Source organism: Mollisia scopiformis (assembly GCF_001500285.1).
Source record: "Mollisia scopiformis unplaced genomic scaffold LY89scaffold_17, whole genome shotgun sequence".
NCBI lineage: Eukaryota > Fungi > Ascomycota > Leotiomycetes > Helotiales > Mollisiaceae > Mollisia > Mollisia scopiformis.
Window position 1 is genome coordinate 1,014,387 of NW_017263597.1, and position 13,220 is coordinate 1,027,606.

The 13,220-nt window shown below is 48.4% G+C and overlaps 6 protein-coding genes across 6 annotated transcripts; 2 read left to right on the forward strand and 4 right to left on the reverse strand.

Moving 5' to 3' along the window:
* Positions 1 to 117: 117 nt before the first annotated feature.
* LY89DRAFT_686959 (uncharacterized protein) lies at positions 118 to 2,474 on the reverse strand. The gene is made up of 2 exons (XM_018215400.1): positions 604 to 2,474; positions 118 to 556 (listed from the first exon to the last, which is right to left on the reverse strand). Exons 1-2 carry the CDS (start codon positions 2,214 to 2,216, stop codon positions 214 to 216), a joined length of 1,956 nt encoding a protein of 651 aa, XP_018068856.1. The 5' UTR covers positions 2,217 to 2,474; the 3' UTR covers positions 118 to 213.
* Positions 2,385 to 3,723, forward strand: LY89DRAFT_784435 (uncharacterized protein). The gene is made up of 2 exons (XM_018222788.1): positions 2,385 to 2,759; positions 2,803 to 3,723. The coding sequence occupies exons 1-2, from the start codon at positions 2,675 to 2,677 to the stop codon at positions 3,627 to 3,629; spliced, it is 912 nt and encodes a 303-aa protein (XP_018068857.1). The 5' UTR covers positions 2,385 to 2,674; the 3' UTR covers positions 3,630 to 3,723.
* A 1,998-nt stretch (positions 3,724 to 5,721) lies between these two features.
* On the reverse strand, positions 5,722 to 6,577 carry LY89DRAFT_671841 (uncharacterized protein; the record flags this gene model as incomplete). Its single annotated transcript, XM_018213244.1, has 3 exons — positions 5,722 to 6,180; positions 6,233 to 6,393; positions 6,448 to 6,577. The coding sequence occupies 3 exons, from the start codon at positions 6,575 to 6,577 to the stop codon at positions 5,722 to 5,724; spliced, it is 750 nt and encodes a 249-aa protein (XP_018068858.1).
* Positions 6,578 to 7,463: 886 nt separating this feature from the next.
* On the reverse strand, positions 7,464 to 8,678 carry LY89DRAFT_736536 (uncharacterized protein; the record flags this gene model as incomplete). The annotated part of the gene is made up of 1 exon (XM_018220133.1): positions 7,464 to 8,678. One exon carries the CDS (start codon positions 8,676 to 8,678, stop codon positions 7,464 to 7,466), a length of 1,215 nt encoding a protein of 404 aa, XP_018068859.1.
* A 727-nt stretch (positions 8,679 to 9,405) lies between these two features.
* Positions 9,406 to 10,395, reverse strand: LY89DRAFT_736537 (uncharacterized protein; the record flags this gene model as incomplete). The annotated part of the gene is made up of 5 exons (XM_018220134.1): positions 9,406 to 9,460; positions 9,526 to 9,626; positions 9,755 to 9,944; positions 9,990 to 10,031; positions 10,079 to 10,395. 5 exons carry the CDS (start codon positions 10,393 to 10,395, stop codon positions 9,406 to 9,408), a joined length of 705 nt encoding a protein of 234 aa, XP_018068860.1.
* A 2,020-nt stretch (positions 10,396 to 12,415) lies between these two features.
* On the forward strand, positions 12,416 to 13,068 carry LY89DRAFT_736539 (uncharacterized protein; the record flags this gene model as incomplete). The annotated part of the gene is made up of 2 exons (XM_018220135.1): positions 12,416 to 12,683; positions 12,746 to 13,068. 2 exons carry the CDS (start codon positions 12,416 to 12,418, stop codon positions 13,066 to 13,068), a joined length of 591 nt encoding a protein of 196 aa, XP_018068861.1.
* Between the last annotated feature and the right edge of the window lie 152 nt (positions 13,069 to 13,220).

The window sequence follows — 13,220 nt, forward strand, 5'->3', positions numbered from 1 at the left end:
AAAGTCTAAGTCATGTAAGTTATGTGTTGGAAAGAAAGGGTGGGACTTGCTGTTTTATCCCCAGTTCAGATAACATCTCAAAGCAACATATAACCGAAACAGAAAAACTCAGTAAGATATCGGAGTATGCATTCATCTAACATCAAAATTCTAATCTACAAGACACATATATACACTCCACTTCACACACCCCCTCTTTCCCCTCCACAACACTCAGCTCGCCCCCTCAGCAATCCTCCAAGCTCTCAGTGGCAAACTCTGCAACTTGATCGCCGCCGGTTTAATGTATCCCCAGAACGTCACGATACCTATGATCACACACACAATGTTCATGACGTAGTACCCGTCTCTGGTGATATCACAGATGCCTCCGCCTTGGATGCAGCGATCTTTTTCTGCTGACAGAGCGCAGGAGAATGAGTCTGTCACGAGAGGCCCTCGGAGTTTGGGGTCCAGTTTATAGGTTGATGGGGGTGGGATGCATGTTGCTGAGGTGAAGAAGTCTACGAATTTCAGGACGAAAAATCTTGGGAAGGTACCGCCAAGATTCGAGACGCTGTGTTTGTTAGCATCGTAGCAGATGGATTCATAAGGGAGACTTACGTAGCTAAAAGAGTCATGTATGTTCCACCAATAACTGGATCCGCGATTCTTGCGTGGAAAGCTGAGATAGCGACGAACATTACGGTGCTTGTGAATGTCGAGAAAATATGCTCTGCAATCACAACCAAGAGGTACCATGTATCGACACCATTACTGGGGAAGATAACAACTGTGATCTGGGCAATAATGGCGGCTATGAGGCGACCGACAAAGCCCCAGCACCAGAGACGCATGGGCGTATATGTTGTTGACCATTTCCCAGCATAATATCCCAGCCCAATCTCAAATGGAAAGTCAATCAGAACTGTAAGGGCCAGATCTTCTTGGCTGAATCCTTTGTCGATAAGCTTCAGATTCGTGACTGCATCGTTGGCTTGGAAGCCAATCTTCGCAATCAGATGAATGATGATGATGGTTTGAATGTTCTTGAGCTTCAAAACCCCCCACATCACCTTGTAAACATCCCATATACCATCTTCATTCTTGGTCTTCTCCTCCTTTTTCAGAAGAGCAAGACCAACAGTCACAATTATGTATGCCCAGCCCCAGAATGTGAGGTATCCTCCCAGAGTCATGACACCTTCTTCCAAAGGCGTCTTGCGGAACCACTTGTTGGCAAAGTCGGGAGAGTTGAAGGCAAGGAAAACGGTGTACGACATGAACTGGCCAGCAGTCAAGCCAACCGTCTGTGCCGTCGAAGCATAAGAGATATTGCCTGGGGTCAAGAGCGTCAAAGCCCAACCATCCACAGCAATATCTTGCGTAGCACACATGAAAACAAGGAAGAACCACCATCCAGTGAATCCCCAAATGCCAGTTCCTCCGTCACTGGCTGCAGTAGCCATCATCTGCTTTGCTCTCGATCCAAGCCAAATCATTCCAATCCCAGACAACATTTGTATAGGCATGATCCAGCTTTTCCGTCTCCCGAGCTTCGGACTCCAGCATGCATCCACAATTGGACTCCATAACAGTTTCAACGAATACGGGTAGGATGCCAAACTGAACACACCCAACGCACTGTACGACAGGTTGTCACCTTTCAGAATAAACGGCACAGAGCCAGTCGCCAATCCCATGGGCACACCCTGCAGAAAGTATAACAGGACCAGAAGACCAAAGTTCCTCCTGTCCTGCATGGGCAGCTGAAAGAAGCCATGATTATTTATCGTCGGTGTCCTTGGCACATGTTCATCCAAGGAGAAGGAATCCCTCGCCATCAGATTTGCTGTAACAGTCGGAGATTCCAGCGAAGCATTCTTCCGCCTGTATTCCACACTGCTATTCATGTTGCCGTTCGCGTGCCCGTTCTGTCCTCCTGTCGAGGAGGCGGAACCTTTCGGCTCTTGCGATCGAGGTCGTCGGGACTTGGTACCCATAGAAGAATCTTCGTCGTCGGAATCGGTGGCGAGCAGGTGTGCAGTATCTTCTTGGGACTTGCGAGAGGAGATGGAAGGGTTTCTGTTATGACGTTGACCTTCTGCAGATAGCTCGTCTAGTTCCTGCGCGTGTGGGAATTGGGCGTCGTGGTGAAGAGGCAGATGGGAATTATGAAGAGAAGATTGAGAATGTACTGTGATCGAAGGGAGTGTGTCGCCTAGAGGGGTCGGCATCCATGTGGTGTTGTATGGTCCTTTAGAGGACTCGGTGGCCTCTAAAAGTCCAGGATACGGGGAAACTTTTAGATCGCCAGGCACGAAGCGGCTTCTAGCGAACGTGGCCTCTTGTGGGTGGGAGTGTGACTGGGACAAGAAGATAATAATGCTGATAAATTTATTTCGCCATCTAGATCATGACAAATGGATAATCATTGAAGCAGAAATAGATACGCATGATCTTTGTTGGAGGTATTCGAGGGGCATACATGAGACAAAGGACTCGAATCTGAGCCTCATCGTTATCTGTTCACAGCTTGGGCTTCGGTCGGGATTCCCCACTATTTACACGTGCTGAGGCGTAGACAGTTGGCGACAATTGGCGACGACGCGTTGACTTTCGACAGTCACAAACAACGAGATTTATTGTTGCGATATAATTCATTCAATCAAGCAAATATCAAGATATTACCACCATGTTACCGTCAACCGATGATTCCGTCCTCGAGGATACAATAGGCGCGCAACTCGACAGCGAAATAGCCTCACTAAAAGCCCAAGGTAAACATACCTTTCCTCACCACAACCCATCTAACAATAGCAGTTCAAACCCTCAAAACCCAGCGCAAGACCCAATCAACGACCATCATATCCTCACGAACCACCCAAACAATCCTATCTCGTCTCCGCGCCTCACAGAAAACAACCTCCACCCGCTCCTCCCAAGAAACAGACATCTCACCTCTCCTCTCAACCAGCACTGCACAGTTGGCACACAACCAAGAGAACCTCTACCGGTCCTGCGCCGGCATCACCACATTCCGTATCCGCGATCCCGATCCAAACGCCGTCGATGATGGTAACGTGCTCGGGATACGCTTCGACGTCTCGACCTCGGGGAAGTTCGTGCGACCGTATTATGTTATGCTGAACAAACCTTGGGCTGGGAAGACATTGTTGAGGATCCATAGACATACAGTTCCTTCTTGTATACCACTTGCTTCGCTCGCGGATCGGTATCTACCGCATGGGAAAGGAGCCGCTGCTATGGGTGATAAGGAGAGTGGAGCGAAGAGACAGGATCTGACTAGGTTTGTGCGCGCGTTGAGGAGAGAGATTGTGGGGTATCATAATAGGGTTTCGGTTATCAAAGGTCTGAGGAAGGAGTTCAAGCTTGATGAGAAGGTTTCGAGGAAGGGGAAGGAGAGGGAGAGGGTTATTGCTGATATTAGTGTTGCTGATGCAGAGGCGAAGCAAGTGAGGATTGAGTGGGTTGATGGGAGGATTGGGAGAGCGGTTGTGGATGATAAGGGAGATGTCAAGAAGTGTGTCGTTATTGGAGAGGAAGGGAGAGATAGAGAGGTTGAGAGGCGAGTCTGTGCTGGTGGGATGGAAGGTATTGGAGAAAGATTGCGAGAGGGAATATATTGAGAGCTTTGGGTCGGTGTTTGGAGTTTTACGAGTGGAAAGCTTGTTAGGTTCTGGTAGATACCCTATGGGACGTGAGGTATAATCTGAATTGGCTCTTTCTTGACATGGTTCACTTTATCTTTATTCTTAGATGCAAGCTTCTCGAGTCCAGCTTCTAGTGCCTTTGTGGGAAGTTTCCCTGCTCCGATGTTTTTTGCTTCCCATCCTTACTTCTTGAGCTTTTCACTCTCCTATAACAATAACGATCTTGGTGAAGACTACAAAAGTCGGTGGAAACAAGTGGTGGTGAGTTACAAAGCTATCAGATCGACGCCATCACTTCGAACTTTCTTCAAGACCACATCTCAAAACAACTTCAAGGTCAGAATTTCAGTTTACCCTTGTCTCCATACCCTTCTAATTATGCATCTCAACCCCAACATCCAGCATCACGAGCTTTGAGCGAAAAGTACCACCAACCCAACCCGATTGAATATGTTCCACCCTAGTTGGCCTCGAATCCAAAGCACCGCCATTCCTCATCCCAACCCCCCAAACCCAAATCCCCCTACAACTCTCTCCAATTTCTCGTCCTCGGACAACGAAACCACGCATCCGGCTCGACCTATCCCACATCAGCCCTTTCTATCCCCTTCTCCCCATCCTCCTCTCTCAAAAGAAAAACGAAACACCACTCACAAACGACGCACAACACCTCGCATCCTCAATATCCATACACACCGACGGCTGCCCCGGATCTCCATGCGCTGGATGGCCTATTTTCTCCTCATCAGCTCAACAATTCTATCTGTGAGGGAAGGGGAATCATACAATTAATCTTAACATCCTGTGTAATTCGCGTCGAAGTCACGCCGCCGCAGCAGATAGCTCGTTTGCCGTGGCCGCATTCGAACGCGAGGCCTGCTACTGCTTCCAGAGTTGCGAGAGCGAGGAAGAGGAGGGTTGGGAGACGCATTTCGTCTGTTGATGGATGAGAGGAGGATTTGTGTATAGGTGTTGAGGAGAAGAGGTTGTTGTTGTTGATTTAAAAATCTAGGGGGGAATGCAAGGGGGTTTCAAGTACACTCTTAGGTGGTTGCCGAGGGGTGGATTTCGATATATCTTCACGAGAAGTTGGGTCGAGCAAGTATCCCTTGCGCGAGGGGAGTATTGATTGTCTACGTGTTGTTCTTGAAAATGTTTCTTCTTCATTCGATTTTCACCATGCGCTTTACCTCGTTCTCCTGACTAACACTGTTTTTAAGTTGTCCCTTCGTGTTACCAGATGTATCTCAGCAGCGGATAGTTCCCAAAGTTCGTGCTCGCGCGAATACCTGAAATGCATTCTGAAATACTTCGCGTTGACAATTTCCGCGAAATATATCACCTTGTCGCGAAATTTCGAGTGAAGTTTCACAAACTCCTCTCTTACTTCGTGTCTTGTCTGCGAAAGTTCTCGTTTCAGTTGCTTAGCAATCACATTGCTATCTTCCGTAGTTACTTGATGATTCTTGGATGCATTGAAAATGGTGATCCAATTCCAGCTCGAGAAGTTGTGCTGGGAGAGGTTGCTTCTCATTGACGAGTGATTTGAGTCGAGTCGCTATCAAGAGCAACACCGTCATTCCTCCTCACCAGATGCTCAGCAGAAAACTCAATCCCTCTGGCATCTTTTCTTCCAGGCTTCGAATCGTTTACATTCACAAACTTACAAGTCAATGTCTCTCTCCGAAACCCCAAGCAAGGAGTTCCATCTCAGCCTTTAAAGCCATGAAACCCACCGTCTCAGACCAAGAAAAAAAAAACCAATTTCTTCCACCTTCAGCCACCATTTATTTCATCACTTTTTCCACATGTCACTTCATCACATCTCACATCTCACACCCACGAAATCAAAAAAACACAATACAAATTATCAAATAATTGTCCTCATACCTACAATACATCCACTAAAATGCCAAAGCAGCACACAAAAATACATCTCTGTTGCACCCGACCGACCGACAAGCTCATCGAGTCATCATCGCATCACAACAGATCGATACCAAGAAAGTAAATATTTTCATCACCCGAATCCTTCCTTCCATCCTTCCCAATCCCAATCTCCCATCATTTACAGAAGAGCAGCAACCAACCCAACAATAGCCATTGCGCCTCCGACCTTAACAGCTCCCGCACCACCAGTGACAGGCACGTATGGGGTGGTAGTATTCTTAGGTGGTACTGGGGCACCAGTTCCAGTGCTAACCCAGGTCTTAGAAGCCGGGGTGCCGGTAACGGTGATGACGGACGTGTAGTAAGATGGTACGCAAGTTGAGATGGTGATTGTGGACAAGACTGGCGAGCTGCTGGCGGAGACGGGGGGAGGAACCACGGTGTATGGTGCCGAGGAGGTGGAGAGGGAGATGGGAGGCGGGACAACGGTGTAAGGCGCGCTGCTGGAGACTGAGACTGGGGGTGGGATTACGGTATAGGGGGCTGAGGTGGCGGTTGTGATGGGGCAGGAGGTGGTGGAGGTGATGACTGTGGTTGTCTTGGAGCCGACGGGGCAGTTGGTCACCTCTGGTGGGCACTGGGTTCCTTGTTAGCTATGCTTTGGCGTTGAGTAAATAGAGAGGGCTTACGGAGGTGATGGTATACTCCTTGGTGCTGTAGACAGTCGAGGTGGTCCATGGAGTGTAGGTGGTCATTGGTGCGGAGCTGGTCTTCTCGGTCTCGGTGACGGGGCAGATGGTCGTGTAGAGCGAGATGATATCCGTGGTGACCTTTCCGATCTTTGCTGGGCCTATAGAGGGTTAGTACTGTCACCTATCTTATGAAAGAGGGGAAAGCAACTCACAATCAGTCACAGTGGGAGCACATGACGTAACGGTATAGACCGAGGTGGTGTATACAGTGGAAGTGGTGGATTGGTTCCATGCGCTGGCAGCAGCAACGAGCCCGAGGGCAGAAACAATTGAGGCCTTCATCTTGATAGGTGGGAGAAAGTTGATCTTGAAAAGAGTTTCAGAGAGGAACAATTAAGTAGTGGGTAAAGAGTGTAACTGTATCGAAGATACAAAAATGAGTGTGGTGAAGTATTGGCTTGGAGAGGAAAGAGAGAAAGAGAAAGGAAGAGCAAACAGATGGGAGCAGCTCTATATACCTACCTCATATTGCATGCACGAGTAGCAGAGAAAACGTGGAGCACGGGGCAACGCTTACCGGCAAGTGAGGTTACACTTCTCTCTTCTCGACGCCTCCTTCGCGCAAGCACTTGCTCGCTAGTTCTATTTCCACATGTCACGTTCCGGGCTATGGGAAATTGCTATGATCGTATTCCGCTGCGTTGGCCCAAAAAGGGGTAAGCTAAGGCTGTCGCTTAAGGTGATCACCTCCCCAAAATGCTTAGCTGAGCCCAGAGATCGCCAAATGACTGGGTCTCCGAGTTCCAACCGCTGAAAATTTGCGGGGAAACTGCAGATTTACCCCTGACTATACTGACGCCGGCGCTGGAGGCGCTGCCCTTTAAGCATATTTCCAGCCTTGGCTAGTCCAACAGTCCACCACCATGTCGATATCCGCGAGATTCCGCCTCGTACCTGCAGTGGTGTAGCGTTTGTCAGTTCATCCGAGCATCTGCAGTGCATTCATTCATTTGTTGGGCAATCGATTGGGCGCCCCTCGGTGATTGACTTACGAGAAAGAGCCAAGTAGTAATTTCGCCAAAGGTCAAATCAAAACAAGAGAGGAAACAATGCGACGAGAAAGACGTGGAACAGTGAAATGCGATACGAGCAAGAAGTGGGCTGCTGAGTGAGATCCTCCATCGAAGAAAGCCAACGAGTGATTGGTTCACACTTTGTGTGTGACACACTATGCGATGTCATGCCACGCCGATTCGACCGAGGAGATTTCTTTGACCGTCGAACGAGTCTCCTGCTTGATTTCCATCATATCCTCAGTCTTGATCTCCATCGTGTCCTCGGTCTTGATCTCGTCGATGGCGGAAACTGCGCTTGACTGCTCTCTATCAACCATTTCAACATCGACTTCTTCTTCCTTTATTTTGAAACCTTTGACTTTTCCAAGCTTGCTGTTTTTGAGCATAAGTGCAAGCCCCACCTCGATGAATTTTCTCTGAGAAGGGCTGGGTGGCCTCTCTGTGGCTTGTTGCGAATCTTGAGTCTTGTTCTCTTCCTCTGTTGTCCTGACAGGTCCATTAACCAAGTCGAATCTAGAACTCGATCGAATGTGCGACCTTTCGAATGACTCCTGTTGTCTTGCCCTCCGCGCAGGAATGACATACGCCCCTCCTATCATGTTGTAATAATGGACCAACACCGGTTCCCTCTCGTCAAGAGCTTTGTCCTCGTCCACTCCCATTTGCGTGATCCTTGTTGGAGAACACATGCGTTGCTTCTTCAGCGGAGTCGTTGGTCTGGTCGCATCTTCGATGTGGTCCATCTTCCTGCAACGCTCTTCGTATCCAGCTTCAAATATATATCTGTTGGAAAGGTATTGATCTGGCCAAATTGCATTCCTCAACTGGTCGGGCTCCATCGTCAAATCCAGACTCAAACCCGAGCTCCAGTACCATCTTAAGATCCAATTATCACCCTCACTCTTGACCGGCGCTGCCAATGCCCGGAGGAAGTCCTCAGTGAGCTCAGTCGCTTTGGCATCAATGAAAGCCCAGTGTATCTTCCGCTGGAGAGCCTCAGCTCGCACCCTGCGCTCCTCGAGCTTCTCTGCCTTAATTGCTCGTCTCTTTCGCTGCTCCAACGTCTCGGACGCAATATCTCGGCGCACTATATATCCATCAAGTTCTCTGCTACCCTGGTCTGCCCAGAAGTCGTTGTACTCTAGCGGTGGTGGAACGTTTGCTTTGAAAGGTCTGCCGGAGCGAGTGCTAGCAGCAGGGTTCGCCTGTATTTGTCGTCTATCTTCTTCTGAGAACAGATAGGTGATTTCTGGAACATGGGATCTTTCATTCTGATCGTGGACCCAGTACCATGTATGAAAACTGCTGGGTTGTGGATCGACGGCTTCCCCGTGGGCTTTAATCTTATTGAACGAGACGTTTTCCATTGTGGTTAGCTGGTGTGGTTGTGTGTATTGATATCCGGTGGTAAGTGAGATGTGGTTAGATTATGTGATGTGATTGTTAAACGAATGTTGTTGTGTTGTTTATGTTGACGTTGGGTGAAGATATTGCTGGAAAGAAGTCAAAGACAGCATTCTCACCCAATGGTGACTTTACCTCGTTCTTTCTCGTTTTGATAGCAGGGGTCATCGCACCCGGTGAGAAGTGCTTGCTGTTTGGGGTAATGCCCAAACGTTTACTTCTATTGTCTCAAGTTCGAAGGGAAAGAACGACCACTAACCTTACTTCTTAATCCTCTACGAGAATTACAATGGCACGTTTGTCCCCCGACTCATGGTGTAAAGTGAAATGTCAAAGGCGAGTACAGAGCATTTAAGAGAGAGTTGACTTCTAACCACAAGCGCACTAAGAAAGAATCTTCTCTTGTTGTTGGTTATCTATACCAGGTCAATCGTCTCAACTCCTGAACAAGCCAACAATCAAAAGACTCCCTCCCTGAACCTCTTTTCAAACTTCAACAATGCATTCAAAAGCTCCTCGTCCTCCGTATTCAGATCTCTCTTCTCCGCACCTCCAAGTTGAGAAGCCTCACCACTAAGCGTCCACTCGGAAAACAACTCCACACTAGGTTCACACACCGTACCTGGGGCAGGCAACGTCCCATTAACAAAATAACTTCGAATAGCACCGAGCGTACACAACGAAGGCTGCTCAAGCGAAGAAGCCGGCAAAGGTGGCTTCGCTGGCTGCGAGTTCTTGGATGTCACTGAAGGGCTGGTCAGCATGGTGAAGAAGGGTAATCAGTATGGAATATGGATTTGGACTACTCACCGGCCTTCATAATACTGCGTGGGGTTTAGAACACCGTCAAGTACGATCTTGTCCATCCGCTCCGGGAACATAGCCGCGACCGTTTCGCCCAATACAGTACCCTACGAGAACCCTATAATCATCAGCTTCCTCACTCTTGATCCCACGATGATTGAGCTCACCCCAATAACGCAGCAATCCATCTTCTTGCAATGCATCCACGATTTGCATCATATCTCTAGCAACGAACGCGGTCCCAATTAAGCTCGCCCACATCTCGAGCATTATCATAGCAATTCTGCGCTAGACTTTGCCCAACAGCCCAGGATTCTCCGAGCGAAGTGGCAGACGCGTTCGTCGTTAATGGGCCTTTGAGTACGAAGATTACTCGTTCGTCATCGCTGGCGTAGCATGAGAATGGAAGCGTTGTGCCAGTTCCACTGAAAAGATTCAGCAGAGCGTTGCACAGTTGAGGTATCATTTACCGTGTATCAAATCCAATCAAGTCATAATTTCCACCTGTCACTCTGCATTGGTTAGCTCGAGGTTGAATACATGTCAGAATAGAACGTACGCTAGGAAAACGTCCGCTGTCGCCGCAACAAAGCTCGTTCCTATTTCTCCAGGACCGCCAGGATTGAAGAGAATGCTACCTTGAGAAGGTTGCTTCGTTGCGTTGACTTTGACGAGGGAGAGGCTGAGTGTCTTGGCAGAAGAATGATCAGTGTAATCGAGTGGTACGGTTAAGTTTCCGCAGCTGTATGGAATTGTGGTACTGTCACCGCATGGATACCATATGATCGTTTTGTCGCTGTATGTGGGTAGAGCGTGAACGAGGAGGCGGCTCGTGGAAGTCGCCAAGATGAGGAGAGCTGGTAGCTTCTTGAACATCTTGGAGTAAAGATACATTGATATCGAATGCAGCATTACGAGAAGGAAACGCTGATATTATGTGTAGACTCGGGTTATTTGTCTAGACTCATGGGGCAGAACAAGCCTTCTTATACATGAGATCAAAAATGGGTTTCCGCAATGGGAAGGCACAGTCTACAAGCATGTCGCTCAACACAAGAGACTGATGTCATAGTTCGACACCAGAGGCAGGAACTCCACGAAGACGACATCTTCAGAGGACTTGGAAGCGCCATAAAATTCGAGTTCTTGATCCCACTTCAATCTTTGTTGGCGGATTTCAACCAAGTTCCAAGTCGCTCCATTCTTGGTTGATATTAGTGCTTACGAAAGAAGGACGCACCCGCAAGACAAGATTATTCTACGTGGAATAATCTATGAAATCCATTTGCAGAGAGTTGAGTTACAGTGAAGGAAGTGGCCGGGACGGAGGCGTCCATATAAGGCTGAGCTAAACACTTGGTGCAGGTACGACACTCGAAATCCTATTGGCATAGAGCTAAAGCCTATTGATGGAATGGATCGGGTTCATCGATTGTCCAATACCAAAAAGCAATTGAGGCTGAGCCAAAACTACGCGTATCTGCGCCAAGTATGTTAACCTTGTGGAGGATCCGCTAAATCAAGTATTTTCTCGTTACGCCAAAAGATCTGCGGCAGCAACCGCCTTTCCCGCTCATGTGAGCCAAATACTCGTCTTCTGACCTTCGAAGATTAAAGAAAAAAAGCCTATGCGTGCATTGAACCCGCAGGTAAAAACGGTCTGCCTCGATGGCTGTCATGCTAAAAAGAGGGAACAGTTGCACTTGCAGGCAACAGTAATCCATCCACCTTCCAGTCCTGTCCGAAACACTATCGAGTATATTCGTCTCTGAACATCTCTCACACACCAGCTGCACTATCTGTCGAGGGCACGCGCTGTCCCGTGGGCTCGCACTAGCGCTTAACCCAAACGGGTATAGGTCACAGCCTTGCCATATCTCCACACAGCCTTATTATTTTGTTTACTCGACAATTCACAACTCCAACTCCGCGACAAAATCTTCCTACAGACAAACACAAGATAGGAGTACGACCTCTCACAAAATGGACTCTCAGAGTCAAAACACCACAATCAAGTATGTAACAAAGACAACAAGGGCTTTTGAGAACAGGATTGTTAACCAGTGTGTACGCGCAACTCTGAAGACGAACTGCAGCAACGATCTTCAATGTGGGCTCAAGTCCCCAGAACCATGGAGAATGAGGATGCAGCCGATCTTGACAAGGAGATCGAACAGGAGTTGGAGTATGTATAAGCCTGTCCAATATCTTATGACTAGTGGTAACAGTGAACAGGAAAGCGTTGGAGAAGGAAGCAGTTCTGACCCAAATTGAGCATGCCGCAGCTTTCTCAAGCCGGGTATGCACTCATCCAGCCAGTGGAGAGGACTTTGTGATATATTCACCCGACGTGGAAATGCCAGCAAATACCCAGCGCTCTCAATGGGTAGGTCGGACACTTTTTAGCCCTGAACCATCACTACCTGTACTAGTACGGATCCGGACAGACCAATGTCCGTCACCATCACGATTCTAGATGGGTATAGACGGTTTTATCTGCCAAGACAAATAAAACTTGTTAAATAGTATATTCTCAGTCTCAAACATTAGATTTTAAGCCTCAACCTCAAACTTCAACCTCAAACTTCAGGCTCTTGTCACGTCCACCTCAGGCCTCCTATATTTAAGGCGTTGCAAGCACCCTAAGCTCTTTTGATCTCTCTGATCCTTAGGCCAGCTTCCACCCTAGCCTCCACCCCGGCTTCTACCCCTAGAGTAGACGGGTAGTCGGATATTAGCAGTTTTTTTGAACTGATATCCGTGTCCGCCGATAAGATGACGGACATTTTGAAAACTATGTCCATAAGCAGCCTAGACGCACAGTTCTTGTCGGACACGCTAAAACTGCCTGTCCATTGAGAGCGCTGCAAATACCTATCAAGGCAGACTGGAAAATATGGCACGATACTACGCGGTTGATAGCCCCGAGAAGCTGACCAACTTCATGGAGGACCAGAACAGATTCCTACGATTCTTTGATGAATTATGGGAAAAGGGTATCAAACCTCGAAAGGACAAAGGCAACTTGGCAGGACCTTCGCTCGAAGCGGTCAAAGCGGCGTATCATATCGGAGAGATTAACGGAATCAAACGGTACACGGGACTTGATGTCGACAAGTCAGATTGGGTCGAAGAAGACTATGCCGCAACTGCCTACACCGCATGTACAGTTATAACGTGGAATATAGAGACGGCTTTCTCTATAAGCGAGGCTTCACGCCAGCAGGTGCATTGAATCGCCTTTGGCAATGCTTTCTGCGGGCATCGACTGAGCGGTCGAGGAAGTTGAAACTAGCCGAAGAGAAGGCGTCCAAACATGGCAACCGTCGGAAGGGTAGCGGGAAGAACGTGGGTGGTTCTGGAGGTTCACGAAACGTCCTTGGTTTGTCTGTGGGAACTCCTGGTCATAATGCTGGTGGCACGAACGAGAGTCCTAGTGCACGAAACGCCTCTGGTTCGTCTGCGGTAACTCCTGGTACCGGGCCAGACTTCACGGGCACCGCCTTCGATGACATCAATCCCCGTCCCACGAAGAAGAGAAAAACATAAGCATCATGGCTCTACCAATTTACCAACATTTCGTCGCAAAGGTCATGGTAGCCTGCTAGGTGATGGTGTTGAAGGTGATTTGGTGGTCTTTCCCCGTCAAAGAGTAGCATCACGGCCAGAGCAACCGAAGTTTGGGACACCAAAAGTCGGGG

Coding starts and splice junctions, on each gene's coding strand:
- LY89DRAFT_686959 (XM_018215400.1), bottom strand. CDS start 2,216: ATGCCGACCCCTCTAGGCGACACACTCCCTTCGATCACAGTACATTCT. Junction 557..603: donor TACATGACTCTTTTAGCTAC/GTAAGTCTCCCT, acceptor TAACAAACACAG/CGTCTCGAATCTTGGCGGTA.
- LY89DRAFT_784435 (XM_018222788.1), top strand. CDS start 2,675: ATGTTACCGTCAACCGATGATTCCGTCCTCGAGGATACAATAGGCGCG. Junction 2,760..2,802: donor AGCCTCACTAAAAGCCCAAG/GTAAACATACCT, acceptor TAACAATAGCAG/TTCAAACCCTCAAAACCCAG.